The following is a 24,089-nucleotide window of genomic DNA, read 5'->3' on the forward strand; positions in this document are numbered from 1 at the left end:
CACCCCGGCCACAGACTGTTCAAAGCATCATCAGGGACATTCACCACCCCGGCCACAGACTGTTCAAAGCCTCATCAGGGACATTCACCACCCCGGCCACAGACTGTTCAAAGCCTCATCAGGGACATTCACCACCCCGGCCACAGACTGTTCAAGCCGTTGCTGCGATTCAGGAGCATTGGGAGCAGTACTACGAGGCTCTTGAACAGCTTTTACTTGTCAGCAATCAGACTGCTGAACAAGAGCTACGTTTTATCGCACAGTCTGAACTGATTCGGTTAAATAAAAAGGTTAAATAAAAATCCGTGCTCAAATAGGGACTTTTTGCTATAGCCTACTCGTATACATACATGCACCCATGATGAACTTTATTTATTTTGCACTCACTTTGTCATGTTATGCACTTTATGTTCTTCTCTCTCTACCTTTAACTGCAATATGAGCCTTTAGGCACAACCAAGTTTTTCACCCACCTTACTTGTAATGTGACTGATTCTGGACTGATTCTGATTCTGTTGTGCAGAAATACTTTTTACAAACAGTGTTGTTTTCGTCGACTAAAACCAAGACGAAGAATGTTCGTCGACTACCATTTTTCACTTTCGAAAACAGACAGGACTCAGTAATACAGCTCCTGTGTGTTGCTCTATGCTCTGTGAACAGACAGGACTCAGTGATAGAGCTCCTGTGTGTTGCTCTATGCTCTGTGAACAGACAGGACGCAGTAAATGAGCTCCTGTGTGTTGCTCTATGCTCTGTGAACAGACAGGACGCAGTAATAGAGCTCCTGTGTGTTGCTCTATGCTCTGTGACCAGCCCAGGACGCAGTAATAGAGCTCCTGTGTGTTGCTCTATGCTCTGTGACCAGACCAGGACGCAGTAATAGAGCTCCTGTGTGTTGCTCTATGCTCTGTGACCAGCCCAGGACGCAGTAATAGAGCTCCTGTGTGTTGCTCTATGCTCTGTGAACAGACAGGACGCAGTGATAGAGCTCCTGTGTGTTGCTCTATGCTCTGTGAACAGACAGGACGCAGTAATAGAGCTCCTGTGTGTTGCTCTATGCTCTGTGAACAGACAGGACGCAGTGATAGAGCTCCTGTGTGTTGCTCTATGCTCTGTGAACAGACAGGACGCAGTGATAGAGCTCCTGTGTGTTGCTCTATGCTCTGTGAACAGACAGGACGCAGTGATAGAGCTCCTGTGTGTTGCTCTATGCTCTGTGAACAGACAGGACGCAGTGATAGAGCTCCTGTGTGTTGCTCACAGACACAGACACCCCCCTCCGGCCGACAGCCAGCCACCCCACTGCAGAGAGCCTGCGTGCCAGCCTGCGTGTGCTGCGCCACCACCCACAATGACATCATCACTATGCACCATTCGCCAGAGCAGCGAGCGGGAGGCCGGCCCTGTGCTGACAGCCTGTCTGGCCTGTCCACCACTGAGACTTGTTTATTATTCCACTAACCACAACACACACTATTGTGTGTGTGTGAGTGTGCATGCGTGCGTGCGTGCATGCTACTGTGTGGGTGTGTGTGACTGTGTGCGAGTGTGTGTGACTGTGTCTTGTGGTTTGTGGAATATGTGATACACGTGCGTGCACACGTTTGTTCATGACGTTTGTTATGATACTTAGGCTACTTTTTTTTTAAAGACAAATCACACCGGGGATTTGCAGTAGGCTACATTAAATATTTGAGCTTTTCTTCTAACAACAATGGCTGCTTGGTTACATGAGGGCTTTTCAGTCATGGGTTGATGCAATTATATAAAAGACGGACACGCAATTCAATTCATTCATGTAATCATCAGTAGCAAGCAGCAGCATTCAACGGTAATAAAGTTACAAAGATTTAACCCCATTCTGTACGGGAACCCCTTTTGGTGTTTTAACATTATGTCACACTTTAGCTATTGAAAAATAGCAGATCTACAAGCTCATAGCGCGGCACCGAGTGCTGCGCTAGCCTACGAGCTCATAGATCTGCTATTGAAAAATCTAAAAGATTTTCAGAAATGTTCAAACTTCAAAACAAGCTCACAACGTGACTATTTACACAATTCAAGTGATTCATTCATAATGTATTTTTTGTACGTTTTGGGTGTGACACCACATGTCCTAATGTCAAACCAAAGAAAATGGGGGTTTGCACAACATGAGCATCTTTGAACAAGTAAACACTATTATCGCACCCACCATACAGTATAATATTATGCCATTACTAGCATCTCTTCAGGGCTCTGGAATCCTACCAACTTCACACTCCAATTCAGGGACCAAAGTCATGACTGTACATACTAATGCAGATGGAATGAATACAGGGGCGGCCGTAACAGGCAGCACTAATACGATATGCAGGAGTAGAGATATAGAGCAGGGCCAAATCTGGAGTGTTAACCAAACCAATATCCTCTTAAACCCTCTGTATTCTTAGTCAAACGCTACAGATTTCACTGCGTGGGAAACCGCACTGAGCTGCTATACAGTATACATGAGGCGGCATATACAAACGTCGGCAGCATACATACAGAACGAGACGCGATGGAAGAGGAGTTGCGTGCCTGATCGTGATGTTGTGTGAGATTCAGAGGCCACGGCATAGCGAGCATGCAGCGCTGAGACGGAGAGCACCAACACATAGTAGAGATACTGTATATATGGAGGTCAGGAGCCATGGGAGAGAGAGACAACAACAAAGACAGGTCCTGGTATAGAAGATGACAGGCAGCAATTTAACCCATTTTGAGCGGAAACCCCTTTTTGGTGTTTTAAACATTTATGTTATAATTTAGCTATTGAAAAATAGCAGATCTACAAGCTCATAGCGCGCCACCGAGTGGCGCGCTACGAGCTTGTAGGTCTGCTTTTTTTATTTTTTTTTATCGTGAAAATATTTTTTCAGAAAACTGGAGGATTTAGAAGATTTTTTTATTTTATTTCGAGGTCAGGCCTGAATGGGTTAAATCACAGGAGAGAGAGAGAGAGAGAGAGAGAGAGAGAGAGAGAGAGAGAGAGAGAGAGAGAGAGAGAGAATATCAGATTAAAGTAAAGGGGAGATTGAAGGAGGGAGAGAAAGGCAGATTGAATAAAGAAAAGCGCACTGGCTCAAGACGGAAGCGGGAAAGACTGTGAAACAGCGCACGTGCGTGTGTGTGTGTGTGTGTGGCATGTCAGTGCCAAGACACCAGAGCGGTCATCAAAGAGATAAGCCTCTGATTACACGCAGAGACACTGCAGACCGACAGACAGACAGACACAGGACAGACAGGACAGTAATAGCATAGCTATGTTGATGACAGTGTGTAATCTCCTACCTCAAACCTTCTTCCTCCCTTTGTCACCGTGCCCAGGTGACCCCTGGGAAACGCAGTCTTCAGCCTACACCGAGGCTAGGACAGGACATGTGGGCAGGGGGACAGGTATGGTGGGGGGAGGGCATGCATGGGGGGGAGGGGCAGAGCAAACGGCGGAGGAAAGGATACATCCGTATGCCTCCCGAGCGGGATCCGATGGCCAGGATCTTCTGCACGGGGTCGAAGGCCAGACACGTGGGCTGGTAGGGGAAGCCATGACGCACCGTCTGCACACAAGGACAGAGGGAGAGCAAGAGATGGCGTATGAGCTATTTTCCTTTTCTATAATGTAAAAGTATAGCACAGCTTGTGTTTACACATCAGGATCAGTCTCCGATATCTTTTCCATTCCATTATCCCCAATAAGATGACCCCAATACGGGACATGAGTCAATATCACGAATATACCGGAGGCCAGTACAATCACAGCCTGCCACCGGTGGCCTCCGTGCAGATCCACTGAGAGAGAGAGACAGACACACTCATACCAACGCATAGTGAATCAATGGAAAAAATTCTTCCATTGGATCAAACTAAAATACCTCCGTCAACAAAATACATGTAATATATTTACTTTATCTCAAATAAGAAAAATACCTTCATACAAAGCAAATATATTCACTTAGTTTAAATTAAATAAGTACTTCCGACCAATGAATATTTTTTATTCTAATCAAATCAGATTTTTTAATTGAACCAATGTACTCTCTTTGTATGAACTTGTTTTTTCACTTTCGTTTAAGCCAATATCTTAAGTTACCTTAAGTTAAAAAAAACTGCTTTGTATGAACTTGTTTTTTCACTTTCGTTTAAGCCAATATCTTAAGTTACCTTAAGTTAAAAAAACTGCTTTGTATGAAATTGTTTTTTCACTTTCGTTTAAGCTTATATGTTAAGTTCAACCAAAGTTCAACCAATGCATATTTTTCATTTGAACCAAATCATGAATTCTACTTTGATCAAAATACACTACAATAATACACTTGAAATGACAAAGAGACACAGATTTATATTCTCAAGTTCAACATTTATTCTCTTCCAGAACATAAATAGAATAGTGCATTCTTTTAACAAAGTGTCCTGCATGTGCACAACCTACAAAAAATCTCCTATCAAACAATTGTACATCCAGTTCTGGGTCTGGCAACTTAACAATTAACACTTGCACACAAAGACTGAGCAAAAAGTGAGACAAAGTGTCAGTGAGAGAGACAGCTAAGAGCAAGAGAGCTGCATAGATATTTAGATGGATAAAGATGGAGCCTTTGAGCCTAAACATTCTTTACTTGGAGCAGGGTTCATTGTGAGCCTTACAGATCACATTCTGTCCCACTCCCTTAATTTATTTATTGTAAGATAATTAAATGGATAGATATTAAAGTCTTTAATATGCTCTTAAGAGTCTTAGAGTCATCTACCAAGGAGTCACTGTCAACTTACCACTGAAAAAAGCTGAACTGATGACTTGTGTGAATATAAAAGCACAACTTTGAAAGAGTATTTGCATCACATTGAACAGCATCTGCAGAACTTTGAACTTTTTCAAGGTTATATGAATGGATCCTTCAGGACTGATATGTCCAGAAAACACAAGGCATCTTCTATAAATGATTGCTCAGACTTTTTTTATTTATTTATTCTAAGTCATGACATTTTTCTATATCAGTGGTTCTCAATATTTCATGTCAAGGACCCCAGAAACTATATGTAATTGGCCGCCGACCCCATCTGAAAATATGTTGTTCCAGGGACCCCCAGAAGCAAAGATGAGTTGAAAATGTTCGCTCTGAAAGAATATATATATTCAAAGATTTGCACCACATTTTCACGATTTTTCAAAAATAGCAGACCTACAAGCTCTGCTATTTTCCAATAGCTAATGTATAACATAATGCTTAAAACACCACCAGGGATTCCCGTCCAGAATGGGTTAAGGCCAGACCAGGCATAAACATCCCTCTGAAGATTAAATTATTAGCAATTATTAGCAACTCATATTTCAGATGAGTCCAATGCTTCTGTCCATGAAACGCAAAATATTGAAGCTGTGTCCAGTTCTAGAGCGTAAATTTGCCTCCGTTTTATTGAAGTTGGAGCATTATTGTCCCTGGTGTGGCTAGTTACCTCTTGCAGGATCTATGGTATTTGTCAAGTACAGTTTCAGTCCCTCAGATATAAAAAAAACCCCTGCTATTGTAGAACAGGTTGATGCAGCTATTGTGCAGGAATTATCTGGGAGTCACACGCCATTCCAACAGCTATCCCCTCCCCTGTGTGTAAACAGAATGCATACAAAAACATTTTGATGCTGTAGAACCTTTAGAGTATGTGTTTGACTGTAATGATAAGAGATCATTTAACCCTCTATGAGCTTGTAGATCTGCTATTTTTTTTTAAATGAGGCGCAAATCTTTGAATATATATTCTTTCACAGTGAACATTTTAAACTCAAATCTTTGTTTCTGGGGTCCCCTGGAACAACATTTAGTTGGGGATCCGTGGCCAAACACGTATAATTCTGGCGGTCCTTGACATGAAAAGGTTTGAGCACCACTGATATACTGTATAAGCTTAGGTTTTTCAGAAAGCTATCAGGATTTAGAAGACACTTTGTAGAACCAACCTCAGGTTCTAAATGGGTTGAAGGAGCAAGGGCAGGTTTAATATGTGCATGGGTCATAATATCTATGATCAAGTTCGTAGTGCTTGAGAACCTCCGACCTTCTTAATTTGGCAATACCACAGTCTTTATATTTCCACTTGTTATGACTTACCGAGCAGCCAAAGCCAAGCAGTTATCACTCCAGAACAGCAAAGCAGTTATCACAAGAGCAAAGCAGTCTTTACTCCAGAAAGCAAAGCAGTCTTTACTCCAGAAAGCAAAGCAGTCTTTACTCCAGCTCAGCAAAACAGTCTTTACTCCAGAAAGCAAAGCAGTCTTTACTCCAGCTCAGCAAAGCAGTCTTTACTCCAGAAAGCAAGGCCGTTGTCAATCCAGCTCCAGAACAGCGAAGCAGGAATCGGTCCACAGCAGCCTGCAGAGAAAAATTAAAGACATTTTCAAATCACCCGTGGCTCCAGACATGTGCTGCCGGTTAAAAATCAGCTGTGTCTTCCCTGTGGGCTTCGGGGTAGGGTGTCTGACTGCTGCCGCCGGTGCCAAAAAGAATGCACTCGCTCCCTCTCCAAATGATCACAGTGAGATTGATCAAGTCTATGATCAAATATTCAAATTACTTACTTCTAGTTGCATGGCAAATGGCAATGAACCCAGGACCAAGCAGGATCAGACCTGCAAAGAGAACGGAAAGTCATTTTCAAACCACACAAAATTATGACAATGAGTTAAAACAAACAGGCCCGAGGAAGTCCGCCTAGTTTGTCCTCAGATTTAATATAGGGATTAGATAAATCTATAACAATTTATCTATCCAGCTATAAACAGCTTAGTGTTTATTGTTTGTGTTGTCTGAATACAAACATTAATTGCCATTGACAATGGATGGAGAATTTACGTCATATGTGTCCGTAGCAAATCGGCATATTTATGTCGGTGGGAACCCTTGGCCAATAAGGGACCACCAGGTGGGAACCCTTGGCCAATAAGGGACCACGGCATTCTTGTATGATGTACAATGATTAGAGTGACCCTCACTTCGCACAGTGTGGTTTTTACTATACCCCTGGGGCACAAACGTGAGCTTGTAGATCTGCTATTTTCAGCACGCAACCAAGTGTAAAATCAGCCATTACAATGCCATCAATGGAAGACCTACCAAAATCCTACAAAAAAACAACGTCTTAAACCCCAGGGGGGTCCAGGAGGGAAAATAAAAAATATCTGAGTTGGAACCTGAGACCTTGACCAGCCCTATTTACCCGCTGAGAGCTGTTCATGAGGTGGACAGCCTCTGCCCCCGCCGGCGGGGGCAGAGGCTGTTTCTCTGGGGGGCTCAAGAGGTTGCCTGGTTGCATGTTGAAAATAGAAGATGTACAAGCTCAAACAGCCATTACAATGCCATCTGTTTCATACAATGCAATACAAATTGTTGTTGAATTGTTGTTATTCTCCATGTCATGTATATGAATTGATTGCAAAGGGCCTAAATGGAAGCACTTTTTTAAATGTGTGCTAATTTGGACGTGTTTACTTTGACTGTACTCTTGCAGTGGTTGAAAACATACGCCAAGGACCCCCATAAGAGAAGATTTTCATGGCTCAGTGATTATCAAGCATTTTCATTTAAAGGGCCCCCAGTTTGACGTGAATTAGTCCCCTGTTTGATGGTTTAATGTCTGAGTATTATAAAGTCAATGTTAATTTAACTCAGAGTGTACAGAGTTAGTCCCATAATGGTCAATTTGGCTTTAAACTATCATTTAGCTGGGGGACCCCTGGAACACCCTCAAAGACCCCCGGGAGTCCCCGGACAACACTTTGGGAACCACTGTAATAAACTATTGAAACAAGGACTACCAAATACCAATACATTTTAGTTGACAAAATCAACTGTAGATTTAGTCGACTAGAAGTCTAGAACTAGAACACAAAAAACATTTCAGTTTACTAAAATGTGGCTAAAACTATGAATGTATTCAAATTACTAATGACTAAAACCAAACTTTGCTGTCAAAATCAACACTAGTGTAAAAATTAAATACACACATTTAATAGATAGCAGATAAATTAAATGCATAAAACTAAATGCTTTCACTGGCTTCTAATCTGCTAGTTAAAAAATAATCTAAAATACTATATTACTAAAAATCCATTTATAAAAACATAATTTCAAAAGAGACAGATATTGCACGACATGACGCAGGAGTCCTTAGTAGCAGCGAGTAGGGATAAAGTTAGGGGATTATGCACCGCACCGTCGGCTCCTCCTGAGCGTCTACAGTTACCGGTTACCGCAGCTAACGTCCCAAAACGGGTGAACGGCACGTTCTCAAAACTAACTGCCAATCACATATTACTTTAGCGTTGTTGCGCTTAACACAAACAAGATTTACTGGTCCAAGTGGTTATTTATAATGCTCCAGTGTGGCCGCGGCGGCGCCGCTACAATGGCTACATCATAGGCTATGATAGCCTTTCCTAAACAATAGGTCTAGAGCCCGCCTACTCCAAGAACTGTATCCGGACATTTCCACGCACGCACGCGTTGCGTTTCCGTTTCCCGTACTAGACCGGAAAGTCATTTGTTCAAGCACTATATTCACTCAATAAAATCCTAGCGAACAAAACCACGGAAAACTATCACAACACAGATTACGAGCCAACTCACGTTTCATCTTCACACAAATAAACTAATTACATACACCCACAAGTGCCGTGCTAAACGCGGCAACTCTGTGATTAAAGTTAGTTAGCTGTGCACTGCTAGCTAGCCACACTAGCGTTTGCATTCTAAGCCACCACAAGTCCACAACCTTATAAGTTTGCAAAAACGCAATATCAGTAAATACTGCGGCATGCATAGAAAATATCTAGACTACATTGCGTCCACACTTCGTCTTAGTTCAGTTACATTACATTTGTAGGATTTGTGGAGTGACACAAATTAGTCATTATTGCTGCATTTGGTTAAAATATTTATGTTCATACAACAGCGGTTTGTCATTTCAACATAAATCATTTTCATAAAACACTCGATCATGTTTTCATATTTCTTACCGTGGTTTGTGAAGATATATCCCCAGCTTGCAGCTTTCCTCCTTTTTGCTCGCGAACTGTGTGCAGACGGTGCAGACCGCACTGAACAATGGCGGTCAAATTTTTGAAAACCGACATCTGAGAATGACGTCAGATTCACGTGACTCCAAAGGAAATCAAAAATCCTCTTCATACGAACGCATGAAATGTATTTGAACGAAAAGATCACAGATTTACTTTAAATGAACCCGTTTAAATTACATTACACCAATGGATGGACAGAAATAGACAGAAAAGTAATGTCAGTATGTCAGATCAAGCATAAAAAACAATTCAAATGAATAGCAGGGCTTGTTCACTTTTTTGATACATTCAGGCCATAAGACTGCATGCAGTTATTAGAGCAATCATGCCCTGCATCGTCTCCCCTTTATATTCACTCATGTATTCTTATCTTTTATTCCATTCTAAGATATTCTATCTGTTTCCGAGAGATCGAGAGATATTAATAACATAGGATACAGCGGGAAGACGTAACCCTCAAGTTGTTCTTAAACAAAGGAATCTTTGTACTCTAGTCAGCCTGTTATTTATTTATGTCGGTGTTCAAACAGCAGCGTTCCACATCAGAGCATGAACAGAACACTCTCATCCCAGACAGAATCCAACAGAGAACATGCATCATCCATACATGGATACATCTTGTGTGACATATAAGGTTCAGGGCTATAATTATTTTTAATAAGACTATGTTCTTAGTGGAATCTTCAGTTTTCCTGGCCAGCACAGTATAGGGAAGAAATGTTCCGTTCCGTCAACTATACTGGCGGTCACTTCACTGTCAGCGAAGACCGTCCAAGAAAGAGGCGTACCATATGTTTCAAAGGTCCAACGCGATAACAAATGTGCTTTAGTTGGCATTAGCAGGGCTTGATATGGAATTATAATAGATAGAAAAAAGAAAAGAAAACAGAAGGTTCCAACAGGTCCAACAGTAAAAACAATGCATCAAAGGAGCACTCTGGTACTCAGTTTTAATGAAGTATAACTTTCAAATCGGAACAGCGTATCCATCTCGTAACTATCTCCTTTCTCTCTCTCAGAATCAGAATAAGAAGGTATAATCACATGGATAGTACAAGAGGGATTTCAGCATGAGGACAAGTGGACAGCTCCGGTGAATGAACACAGGTCCGTGCTGGGTTTCAGCACCATCAGCAGACGACAGCTCCAGTGAATACAAGTGAGTGCTCGGTTTCAGCACCATCAGCAGTGGACAGCTCCATGCAAGGAATAAAAGACAAGCCATTGAAGCTAAGGTAAAAAGTTCAGCACCTTCAGTAGGGGGACAGTTCCAGTGAACACAGATCTTGAGATTGTACTTCAGCACCAATGTTTATGGACAGCTCCAATGAAAGCAGTGCAGGCTCAGAGCTGCAACAGTGATATACTGTAGACGTTAGGGGCCATAAACTGCATGTTGAATGGGTTTAGTTTGTGTAGAGCAGGTCATTTGAATCCCATGTGGCGCGCACACACACACACACACACACACACACACACACACACACACACACACAGTGTGTGCCCGTACACAGCTCTGAAAAGGAAACTTGACAACCGGCCCAAAACCAACACAACTGTGGGGGCTTTCTGTCTGAAACATACTGTTCATCAATTATTCAAAGGCTTTTGGAGAGAGAGAGAGAGAGAGAGAGAGAGACACAGACAGACAGACAGACAGACAGAATGTTTGCATGAATGAAGTGGAGTGGTGGAGAGAGGCAGAGACTGAGGTCAGTCATCAGACCATGGACCTCAAAGCACACGACGCCGCGCCCACACTGCTGGAAATCACACCACTCTCTTCAGGACAAAGTCAGAGAAAGTGCGTGCATGCGTGCTCGCTCCACCAGCATGCACCGACAGCATTACTCACACTGCTGTGAGGCTAATGAGGAAGTCGGCCTATGGATTTTCATTCAGTCGGTCTGTTATATGACCTGCTATTACAGTCAGACAGACACACTCTCACTGCAAGGCTGTGCGTGCGTGCGTGACCTTGTGCAGTAGAAATAAACCTCTTCTCAATAAGGATCCAGGTAATAGAATCCCATTGCGTCTGATAGACAGTCACTTCTCATCACGGCTCATGCGTGTGAGCCGTGCATGCATGTGCACTCGTCGTGCACTCATGTTCGCAGTCACATAAACACGGTATGGTGTGTGTGTCGTCCCCCCCCCCCCCCCCCCCCCCGTGACAGCATGCCTGTCACCGTTACAGATACAGTAATAATAACATTGACAGGACAACAAACAATAAAGCCGCCGCCGCAGCGCGGGATGGAATTTCAATTCGCAATCTGCCCTTTCGCAAAAATAATACATAATCATTCTAGTCAAACCACACACACACACACACACACACACACACACACACACACACACACACACGTCAGTGCACACATTCACATCCACACACACACAGTCAAAGACTGTATAGTATGTGCACACAATAACACACATGCATCAATTCTGTTTCAAGCCAGCACATCATGGTGCTCCCAAATGGCAATAGTCTATCTATCTCCCAGTCAGATACAAAATAATGACATGAGTGCGAGGTTGTTGGTGATGAATTTGAGATGCACACGTGCAGCACGCACACAGCAAGGCTCACAAACCACATACTTATGCCAGAATTGTGCCTCCCAGTCCCGGCAGAGTAGTAGATCATAGATATGCTACCTGCAGGAGTCGTCAGGACTTGAACTTGACCTTCAGATTCTATAGGGCCTCATTCACACCTATAAGACACACGGGGGGGGGGGTGCATAACAGGAACTTTCTTTTCCTGGGATGTTTTTTGTTTCTTGGTCTTCTTGTGCCTCAGAGATTTTGGACTTGTGCTGCTTGCGCCTCTTGTAAGGTTTGCTATTTGGACTTTTTGAACTGTTTGCATTTTGGGCATCCCTGCTTTTGTGTTTGAAAAGTTTAGCTTTTTACTTTCCTGTTTTTCTGTTTTTTTGTAAGCTGTACTTTAGTTTGAATTAATAAATAAGTTAATTTGAACTCTCCTGCTTGTGGCTTCTTGCATGTGGGTTCTACCTTCTGCCTATCGTGACAATACTAGGCCTACTGAAGCAATAGCATTTCCATGAAGAAGGGGGGAAAATGGTCCTGGATCCTGCTGCAAGAGGCCTGTCTTCTAAGGTAACAAAAAATACTTGTCTGTCTAAATCCAGCTTGATATTTCCCTTATCAGTTAAGTTATGTGAGCTTTGCAAAGAGTAAATGGCTGCTACCTTGATGCTGCACTTCCCCGGGCATGGAACGGTTGATGCTATTCATGTCTTAAATGGGGAAGTGGGAAATGAATACGAAGAAAAACACCTGCAAGCAGTCAGGTGAACTATTGTGTCGGCTGCAGCTGCTGCTTAAAAAATATCCAATTACCTCCGTCAAGGAGGTCACAGGTTTGTCCGCCTGTTCGTTCGTCTCTCCGTCTGTCCGAGAAGAATTAATATCTCAAGGCATAATGTGTGGGGTTTCTCGCACACTTTGCTGAACAAGAGTCACATGTCACAAGGAAGAAAATGATTACATTGTTATGCCCGACGGCTGCAACACGTATACACGTTCAGACTGTTTGACAGACAATGACACATTTCAGAACACAACGTGCCTTTGGTGGTCTGTGTTCCGTTGAGAGCCGTCTAGTTGTTACGTTTTTTTTTCTTCATCTCAGTCAACCTCTCCCCCCTAGCACTTAGTTATTTGTACCCTTATGTCTTTGTACCTATAATCAATACACATTATAAACAATTGTATAATGACAAGATAATAAGACACTCACAGACCCCTTTTTTTCCTCACACTCAAGACTTATTTTTTCTCTCTAATGAGTCTAATTGTAATGCATTATAATAACTTGTGACCATGCACGTCCAGTGTTGATTTCGTCGACTAAAACTAAGACAAAAAATGTTCTTCGACTACCTTTTTGCACTGACGAAAACTATGGAAACTAAATAATGATGACTAAAACTAAGACTAAATATACCGACAATTTCGTCAGCAAAAAAAACTAGACTAAAATGTTAGGAAGGGACTAGAGGACAAGAGAAGTATAAGTTTGTTACAATTAGTTGCATGCTGGAAATGTTCAAAATCCATAATGAACATAAAGGCGAGCGGGTGCATGAGCAGATACTGTATAAGCAACAGCATTTTGCATCATGATGTTTTTTTAACAATTTGAACACATGCAGGAGCAGGCTAAATTTAAACGTTTTCATCTTGCATAAGGGGGATTAAACATTAGAATGGTACATGTTGTGTCCCCTGGCTGTGTGCGTATAATAGGCCTAAGGATTTATCATCAAAACACAAAATATTGCAACAGGTTATATAGAACGAGCAAAGGATCTTTCTGTACGGAAATAGACACTTCAGGAGGATAATCCTTCCTAACGATTGGTTCATCTGCCCAGCTATAAATCATACTACAGGCTACAGAGCAGGGGTCACCAAGATGTCCGTACACACACACACACACACACACACACACACACACACACACACACACACACACACACACACACACACACACACACACACACACACACACACACACACACACACAGTTCTGCCACCAGGCCACCTCCTCATGTCCTCCGGCCCAGTCGTGGTGCTCTATAGCGGGGCTACCGATGGGCCCATGTGGACCCGTCACACCCATACATTAAAGATACATGCAGGAGAGGAGAGGCAGGGACTGGATGAAAAATGCATTTACCACACTGTGTCTCACAGCCACACTCATACATACTGCAAGGCATGCCACAGCCATTTCTGTACATCTTTGGTCCGTGTGTGTGTGCGTGTGCGTGTGCGTGTGCGTGTGCGTGTGCGTGCGTGTGCTTGTGCGTGTGTGTGCATGGCTCGTTGCACAGTATGCGTGTCAGTACTGTTAACAATTTCTTTTTGCTGGGGACTTTTTCCAGAATAAAGGCGCTAGTTTGCCAAACGGATCTTCCATTACTACCTCGCGCTAATAAGTCCCATCTCTCTTTAAGAAGCGTTAATATTCTAAAAGAGATGAAGTCATACATTAGGACGGAACAACAGCGTTCTGATCTGGGCCTCCTACGGGTGTAATTATGAAGATGTGTGGACACATCATAAGTGTTCATTTTGACAGCAAATTCTGATTTAGTTTTAAAATTAAGTATTTGTGTTCATTTTGACAGAAAAGATTCCGTCTTAGTTTTTTTAAATAACATTTAGTTTTAGTCCTATATCAGTCACCTGAAATGGTTTAGTCTTAGTCCAGTCGTAGTCGACTAAAAATGTCAGTCTTTTAGTTTCAGTCTAAAGCATATAAGCCACAAAAGGTTTCAGGTTTTATCATGGCTGAGAGACGTAGCGAGACAGCGGGATTCTTAGTAAATGAAGAAGGCTTGCTTCTGGGCTAACGAACGGTCTTCCGACACTAGTAAAGGCTCATTCATAGTCTGGATTTTCGGTGGTGAGGTGACCACCGCTCCGGTGGTGAGGTGACCACCGGAGCTGAAATAACGTTGAGCGGTGGTGAGTAAAAACAGAGAGAAGGGCTGGGGGTCTGGTGGTGGTTTATATATATATATATTGTGAAAATGTGCCGCAAATCTTTGAATATACTCTTTCAGAGCGAACGTTTTAAACTCAAATCTTTGCTTCTGGAGGACCCTGCAGAAGCAAAGATTCCCTGGAACAACATATTTTGAGATTGGGGTCGGCGGCCAAATATAGATAATTCTGGGGGTCCTTGATGTGAAAAACGTTGAGAGACACGGACATAGCTAGAAACATAGGTTTTTTGCAGAAAACTTTGTAGAATCGACCTCAGGTCTAAATGGGTTTCCCCATTCAGGGACTTCCCGTCCTGAATGGGATAAATATCCTAAGCATTGTGTAACAACAGTTTCATCATGACCTCATCCCCAGACTCAGTCCGACAGTCCTTTATAGTCCTTTATAAGAAAACAAAAATATGTGTTTGACGTTAACACAACAATACAACTCTTGAAGTATATATATATATTTTTTTAGAGAGATATCTATCTGTGCTTATTTGTCAATATTGTTTGGCATTATAGAACTCAAATGGTGCCATGATCGGTGTCCTCGTCTCAGTGAGGGGTATGATGGGTATCCGATGCTTCCATTCGTTTCATCCGACATGCCGGTCAGATTGACTGAGGATGATTGATGGTATGAAACACTGCGTCTCCTACAGATGTTTTACAGTACACACTGTGCAAGGTTTATAAAAGAGTGTTTCATCTTCAAACATCTTCAGATAGCCTCGGGCAGCTGATGGAATCTAACATGAGCCAGGCCTGGCATCCTCAGGAGGGTCTACAGCAGCATCGTCAGCAGGAGCTATAGTACTTTTCCTTTTTTCTCTCTCTCTTTCCGGGCATGGATGGATGGCGGAGTGGTAAAGTTGCTCAAAAGCGCATGAGGCGATTTCACTCCTCCTTTCCGGGTAGGAACAGAGTGCATTCTGGGATGGATTGGGCCAAATCGTGAGCACGCTGGCCGTTGACTATCAGTGCACGTATGAAACAGCGTTCACGTGTCATGGGCCTCAATAACATGAACGTTGCGCAATGATAGTCAACGGACCAGCGTAGGCTCGAGCTGCAATACCACATTCGGCCACTATGTCCATTTGGCCTCAGGGTTTCCTCCGGGTGCCGTCTCTATTAATATATACTCTAAGGTTCAATTGGCCAGGGAGGGTATTATAGAGCGTGCAGTCCCGCCCCCTTTCATTACGACGATGACGGGCCCGGAAAAGAATTCCCCATATCTTTCCCATAGACGTTTCAAAAAGTATTAATTTAAAGACATTTTAAGCCTTGGACAAAGCCAACTCTTGTTGTGACAAATCATGACAATAAACACAATGTTTTGGGCTGATCACATAATTAGAAAGAACAAAAAAAGGGCAGGATAAAACACTTAGTTTTCCCACACACACACACACACACACACACACACACACACACACACACACACACACACACACACACACACACACACACACACACACACACACAACTGTAAATAAAAGATCATAATGTGTACTGTATTTATAGCCATAATGAGCTCGAGCTGTGCAAGAAGACTAAGTAAACCCCAGGGGGCTTAACCAAGATCCAAAAGATTGTACATCAAAATTATTACATCATTTTGCAGTTAGTACAATTAATTATTTGCCAGACGTCCAATTTGTACACTCACACTTACAGACCCGTGTTCGGTTCATGTCAATCATTTAGCTCAGGACACAACGTCCCCTGGGGGGTCCCCTCAGGACACAACGTCCCCTGGGGGGTCCCCTCAGGACACAACGTCCCCTGGGGGGTCCCCTCAGGACACAACGTCCCCTGGGGGGGTCCCCTCAGGACACAACGTCCCCTGGGGGGTCCCCTCAGGACACAACGTCCCCTGGGGGGTCCCCTCAGGACACAACGTCCCCTGGGGGGTCCCCCTCAGGACACAACGTCCCCTGGGGGGTCCCCTCAGGACACAACGTCCCCTGGGGGGTCCCCTCAGGACACAACGTCCCCTGGGGGGTCCCCTCAGGACACAACGTCCCCTGGGGGGTCCCCTCAGGACACAACGTCCCCTGGGGGGGTCCCCTCAGGACACAACGTCCCCTGGGGGGTCCCCTCAGGACACAACGTCCCCTGGGGGGGTCCCCTCAGGACACAACGTCCCCTGGGGGGTCCCCTCAGGACACAACGTCCCCTGGGGGGTCCCCTCAGGACACAACGTCCCCTGGGGGGTCCCCTCAGGACACAGCGTCCCCTGGGGGGTCCCCTCAGGACACAACGTCCCCTGGGGGGTCCCCTCAGGACACAGCGTCCCCTGGGGGGTCCCCTCAGGACACAACGTCCCCTGGGGGGTCCCCTCAGGACACAACGTCCCCTGGGGGGTCCCCGGCAGTGTTGTTTTTGGCAGCAAATTTAGATTTTTAGTTTTAGTCAGTCTCTTGAATAGTTTTCATTTAGTTTTAGTCACATTTTAGTCACCTGGAATGTTTTAGTGTTAGTCTAGTTTTAGTCGACTAAATCTACAGTTTATTTAGTCAACTAAAATATTGGCTGATTTTACACTTGCTGAAAGTAGCCGATCCACAAGCTCACAACGTGTCGCAGCAGCGACGTGTTGTGAGCTTGTAGATCTGCTATTTTTCAGCATGCAACCAAGTGTAAAATGACATACTGAATCTCTTGTCCACTAGTCCCTTCCTAACATTTTAGTCTAGTTTTTATCGGTTGACGAAATTGTCCACATATTTAGTCTTGGTCATCATAGTTTTAATTTAGTTTCCATTTAGTTTGTCAGTGAAAATAATTTAGTCAACGAATGCCGTTTCTGTGGAAAGTAAGTAGGCTACTATACTCAAGTAAAATGTTTAGGTACTTTTACTTTACTGTTGTATTTCCAATCTTTGATATACTTCACTACGCAGAGGTAAATATTGTACTTTTGCTATGGAAAGTTTAGTTACTAACAGTATACAGTTACTTTGTAGATTTGAATTATTATTACAAAACGTATATATGTAAACTTCTTCTTTTTTTTTAATAGGCGATCTACAAGCTCACAACATGTCGCGAAGTGACACCTTGTGAGCTTGTAGACTTGGTATTTTCAAAATGTTTCTATACATTTTAAAACCTGTGAATGAGTAGGCTACTTTTACTTTCGGTAGCCTATATATTTTTGTGCAACACAAATATGTACTTTTACTCAAGTTTTGAATACCGTACTTTTACTTGTAACAGAATATATCTACCTTGTGGCATTAATACTTGTACTTAAAGATGGAGAGATGGAGCCGGCCAGCAACTCTACATCTGACCTCAAACCCTTAGATCTCCATATATGGAGCTGACCTGTTCTGACATTTCATATGTTGATCCCTCCCCACCCGTCCTTCCTGTTCCGACATTCCATAATGTTGATCTGACCTCATCAAATCATGTACACTCAACACGCTCCATATATGGCCCGTACAGAATTAGTTCCATATAAGTTGATCTGATCTGCTTTGCTAAAATCTTTGCTTTGCTAAAATCTTTTGCCTGGAACAACATTTTCAGATGGGGGTCGGTGGCCAATTACATATATTTTTGATGGTCCTTGACATGGAAATGTTTGAGAACCACTGACATAGAAACATGGGTTTTTCAAGAAAACTGTTTGAGACATTTGTAGAATCGTCGTCAGGTCTAAATGTGTCAAGTTGTGCAGCCTGCCCTGCTATACAGTAGTTTGCAACCAGCACAGGAAAACAAACGGGTTCATTTCCGTTGCTCTAGATAAGAACCGTCTGCGAACAAACGTACGTTTTAACAATTGAGGTTAGAGCCATCTTGCCGTCAGCATGGCAAGATTATCAATACAAGTACAGCGTACTCTTCTGGGAAAACTAAATAGATGTTCCACTTATCCAGGAAATTACATAAATTAATGAGAAGAACCCCCCCCCCCCCCCCCCCCTACCCCAACACACCCACATCCTCAGAATTAATCTCCAATATTGTATGACTGACTGAATGGCATAGAAGTAAACGGATGGACATATATTATTTAGTGCTGAGCTGGAATAGGTGGTAAATGTATAGCGAGAGGCTGAGCACAAGAACATAAAGGCATGGCACACTGTGACCTTAGGGAAAGTGTGCTTTTCATTTTGTTTCCACAACAGAGAGCACATATAGAGACACTGTGACCTTGGGTAGGGGGAAAGCAGGCGCTATTCATTTTGTTTCCACAACAGAATGCACATATAGAGACACTGTGACCTTGGGTAGGGGGAAAGCATGTGCTTTTCATTTTGTTTCCACAACACAGAGCACATATATAGAGAGGCAGAGAGAGAAAGCACAGCCACGGGAGAGACAGAGATGGAGTGGCCACCTGGTGATGAAGAGGAACCCAACTGTTGAATAATACATGCTCAGCATTTGTGTGTGTGCGTGTGCACGGTGTGCGCATGCGTGCGTGTGTGTGTGTGTGTGTATGTGTGTGTTTGTTTGTAGAAACAAAATAGCAAGGCAAACAACCATACCATGAACATATGTGCGTGCGTGCGTGCGAAACGAATAGCATGGCAGCAAACAACCATACCATGAACACACAGCATGTCCCTCCACATCTCTCTCCCTTTGTCTCACTCGGTCATTCTCTTTCTTGCCCCTCTCTCCTCCCACCCTCTCTTCCTCTCCATCTGGTCACACGCCACGCCGTTGAACTGAACACAGAGCGACAGCTGTCCAGTGTCCAGCTGAGGCATGTCAGGGCTGATCTGGTGGAGTGGACCAAAGCCCTCGGACACAGTTAGACCTCATGCGGCGTGTTCAGACAGCACTGTGCGTGCGTGTGCGCGCGCTTGCTATACCCAGGTGTATTTCTGCATCACTCTGTCCCCTTAGGCTATAAGTATGATGAAATAGCAATGTGGCGAAGCCCATATACACTGTCACAACACATCATTCTACACTACAGCAAAGAAAGACAGAAGGAAAGACAGAAAGAAGGAAAGAGAGAAAATAAGGAAAGAAAGACGGAAAGAAAGAAAGGAAAGGGGAGATTCCAACTTTCTTTCTAACTTTCCAACTTTCTCTTTTTAACTTTCTAACTTTTTCTTTTTAACTTTCTAACTTTCTCTCTCTTTTTAACTTTCCAACTTCCATGCGTGTGCGCTCGCGCATGCAGGAATAATTATTAGCTTGGCCTGGGACCGTTTGTCAAACCCTCAGCTGGACATAATAAGAGCTCTCCTCAACAACCAACCATAAAACATAGCATAGCAGCAGACAGCATGGTTGGCCTCCCATAGCATAGCAGCAGACAGCATGGGCACAATTAATGAAAATCCATTCAGCAAAAATCACAATTATGACTGTGACAGTGTGACCCCACCCTGTCATTGTTCTGCTCATTACATACCTGTCAGTAGCATGCACTGGTTAGGTAGGGTATGGACAAACGAAACAATAAACAAATCACCGTCTGCCCTCACAATATCCCTGCTCAGCCATCAAACCTGCTCAATGGGTTCTGTGGCTTTAAATAGGTAGAAGCACAGCTGAGCACTAATTGGGACAAACCAACTCCTGTCTGTGGATAGGGAGGACCATTTGTCACCTGAGGGACTCTGGACTTTAAAAAGAGGACTTTGGAAAACTAAAGACTTGAGAAAGAAAAGATCTACAAGCTCAAATGAATTGAAATGTATGAAAATGTTTTTTGTGCCAATCCCAAGCAGATTTGACATGTTGTGGAGCATGTTAACCCCTATCAATTGGTCCTGTCTGGTGGGAGGGGCTGCAGAGAATTGGTATTTCAGTCAGTCTCTGAGGACATATTTTATATTGTATTTGTAATGCCACTTTATTCTCACATACTATACCCTCACCTGAGACAGGGTGCATGTGACAATGACCTTTGATGTCATCAATCACGTAGTAATCCATAATCAAGCGTGTGTATATCCTTGGTTGTGCGACATGCAGGGAAAGATTTGTCATGGCAAGGCCCAGGGGCTCTTGGCTCTCAGGGGCCCTTCAGAGAAATTGGACCGTGAGGTACTATAGGTTTGACACCCTGGCAGTTGATTTAGTTAACTTTAGGTTAAAGAGATGATAAAAACATGGAAAAACACAAAAATGTCACGCGCTATGGGGGGCCCTGCAAATATTACCGCCCCCTCATGGGGGTTAATCCGTCCCTGGCGACATGTCATCAAAAATAGCTGATCAGCAAAGCTCACAGCGCACCATCATAGTGTGACACGTTGCGACCTCATATGTTTTTTTGTTTGCGGTCCCCCATCTAAAAACATTTTATTATTATTTTTGTATTACGATATCAGATCTACAAGCTCACAACAAATAGCCAATGTACCCCTGTCTCAGGTGAGGGTATAGTATGTGACCCAATAAATGTCAAAGAAGGCAAGGCAACGCGGTTGGGCAGAGTTTTAAGGTTTATTTTCCCCAGGTGAACAGGGCAGAATAAAGTGGCATTACGAATACAGAGGAGACCGAAATATCTCCTCCGAGACTGACAGCTTCTTGTCCAACAGCAGCAGACTGACTAAAATACCAATTCTCTGCAGCTATATACCCCCCATGGCCCCTCCCACCAGACAGATCCCCACAAGATCCCCACTTTCACAGCTTTTAAAGGACAATTGAAACAATGGTTAAAAAAAATAACCAGTCTTGTGATCATGTGTGACGCTTAGTCCAAAATAGAGTAAACCTACCCTAATAATAATCTTTTCATATATTTTTTAATCTTACTAGTCTTATTACGTTTGAAATGTAGGCTACTAGGTATTTGTATGCTATATGCCCTGTATGTCAGTCCTGTTTGTATTGCTAAGTAAAGCATCAGTGTAGTGCTCATGTGGCCTAGTGTCTTCATTTGGGCTCCAGGTAGTATGCTGACAGCTGATGGCTTTAAGGATCACATCTGTCCAAATATGCCCAAAACTGTTACTTCTCAGTATTCACATTCAAAGATATCGAAAGTAACAGATCTACAAGCTCAAAATATGTCAGGTCGCGCCGCGTTTCGAGTGTGCAGATCTGCTACTTTTGTGTGACGTTGTATAGTATCAAGTATAGGGCATGAATAATTCCACACCCCTGTGAACCTAGTGGTGCAAGTCCGTGTGTGGGGGTCCCCGGAACGCCCAGACCCACATAGTTAGGCGGACACGGACATTGCTGTTCCTTGGAGTGGTTGCACAACTCAAAAAAACATAGGCCTACACACAAAGTTAAAATAATGAAGATGAGAGGTTTCTGTCCGACAGCAACGATATCTAAGATGGGAATTGATGGGATTGTTCTGTATATAGTCGTCATATATGTTGCCTATATCCGGTTCTGGGCTGACGCCAGATGGAGCTCAGCTTGCCGACGCTGTTCCAATTGTCACTTTCCGCTGCAGGCGTCATGGCTGTAAATGGCCATGATATGATCTCTCCAGGACAAGGAGCATCACTTTAGAAGGAAGATTGATGAATCCAGCGTGACACCAGAAACAGCAGAAAGAGTGCAGGGGCAAAATGCTTGAGAGGCAGCGGCGATGGGGAAAAAGTACTCAAGTGAAAGTAGCAATTCCCAGTATAAAAAAATACTTACAAATAAATCAAATCAAATCAAATCAAATGTATTTATATAGCACATTTAAAAACAACTCTCATTGTACCAAAGTGCTTCACAAGGCAGAATATAATGGAGTACAATACAATACAATACAATAAAACACAATACAATTCAGTGCAGAAGACGTCAATAATAGAACAACAGGCATACAGTATAGGACAGAGTAATCTAAAAGGAAAGGTGCAAGATCATGTCGGTGATGCAAAGGCTTATAAAATAAATATAAAAATGTTTTACGTTGTGATTTTGACACTGACAAAGGCCGGCGCGCTTTGTTTGTCTGGTATGACTGCTGCTGCGGAGCACTATCTTTATTAATAAAGACTCTTACTCGACTGGAAGTGCGGATTTAATTCATTTTCTATATGTTATTTTGGAATCTGCACCCAGCACACACCTGAAACTATATAAAACTGTCTGAGTAGAGCGAGACTTTTCCCTGTCAAATGTATGGTATCGAAATCGATCTATAAATGCACCAAGTCTCCACGTATAACTTGATGAACCGTTCGACCCACCGACTTCAAATTCGACACACACATTCCACCCCACCACAGTACTCCATATATAGGAATAAAGGGCCACAAAGAGAGACAGATACACTTAGACACTCCCACTTGGACACTTTCCAGCCGGGCTCATTCATTCCAATGAAAACATCTAAAAGGCCTGCCGTATGTGCGTGACATTTATTTTTTTAAACAATGTTTTATCGGAAAAATATTGGTGGAGATCGAGGTTTGTCTAACCCATGTTATGCTTAGCTGTGATTGGACCATAGCAGTTTGGGGAGGAGCTTAGAGAGAGAGAGAGAGAGAGAGAGAGAGAGAGAGGATCAAAGAGTAAGTGCAGCCGAGGCGGGCGAGCTACACTGGAAGGGATTTATGGCTCCGTGTAGCTGGATGCTTAAAGGATGGATGCAGTCCCCCTGGGACGCATGCACTGTCCACTCTCATAACGCTTTGCCGCAGGGCCATTTTGGATAAAAGTCTCTCCGGCAAATTTAATTACCGGACGTCGGGTCGAAGACAGAGCGGTCCCGCGCCTCTCCTTATCCTCCATGGCGCTACAAAATGTACATTTAAACCACTTAAGCCATTCTGAACGGGAACCCCTTTTGGTGTGTTAAAAATGATATGTTATGCTTTAGCTATTGAAAAAATAGCAGATCTACAAGCTCGTACCGCGCTACGAGCTTGTAGGTCTGCTATTTTTGAAAAATCGTGAAAATGTGGCGCAAATCTTTGAATATATATTCTTTCAGAGCAAACGTTTTTAACTCAAATCTTTGCTTCCGGGGGGGTCACGCATGGAACAACTTATTTTCAGATGGGGGTCAGTGGCCAATTACATATCATTTTTGGGGTCCTTGACATGAAATATTGAGCACCACTGACATAGAAACATATAGGTATTTCAGAAAACTGTCAGGATTTAGGTCTAAATGGGTTAACCCCTATATTCTTTGTTGACCAGAGTCCCCCAGGGGCCTATACTTGGTCCCCTCCTCAATATTGTACTTGAATACATGTACTTGCAGCAAGCAAGGGCATATATCAGGGCTATATAAGCAAGGGCTTATATCCCCACTCAGCGTCGACTTTGACAAAAATATTTAGTTCTTTTAGTTTTAGTCATAATAGTCTCTTGAATGGCTTTCATTTAGTTTTAGTCACATTTTAGTCACCCGGAATGTTTTACTGTTAGTCTCGTTTCCGTCGACTAAATATCATACGATTTTAGTCAACTAATACTATAGTTCATTTAGTCGACTAAAATGTATTTTGGCGGGCCTTGATGCCGCCCTATTGGCTGATTTTACACTTTTACAC

The 24,089-nt window shown here is 43.2% G+C and overlaps 1 protein-coding gene across 1 annotated transcript in view; it reads right to left on the reverse strand.

Annotated features, from left to right (window-relative positions):
* Positions 1–24,089, reverse strand: part of LOC308330427 (syntaxin-binding protein 5-like) — a gene marked incomplete at its 5' end in the record, with an annotated part of 196,581 nt that overhangs the window by 145,766 nt on the left and 26,726 nt on the right. Inside the window, one exon of the mRNA XM_080785278.1 lies at positions 3,484–3,581. Coding sequence (XP_080641404.1) covers positions 3,484–3,581 — 98 coding nt within the window. The remainder of the gene's footprint in view (positions 1–3,483; positions 3,582–24,089) is intronic.

Source organism: Protomyctophum bolini (assembly GCF_963924005.1).
Source record: "Protomyctophum bolini genome assembly, chromosome: 16".
NCBI lineage: Eukaryota > Metazoa > Chordata > Actinopteri > Myctophiformes > Myctophidae > Protomyctophum > Protomyctophum bolini.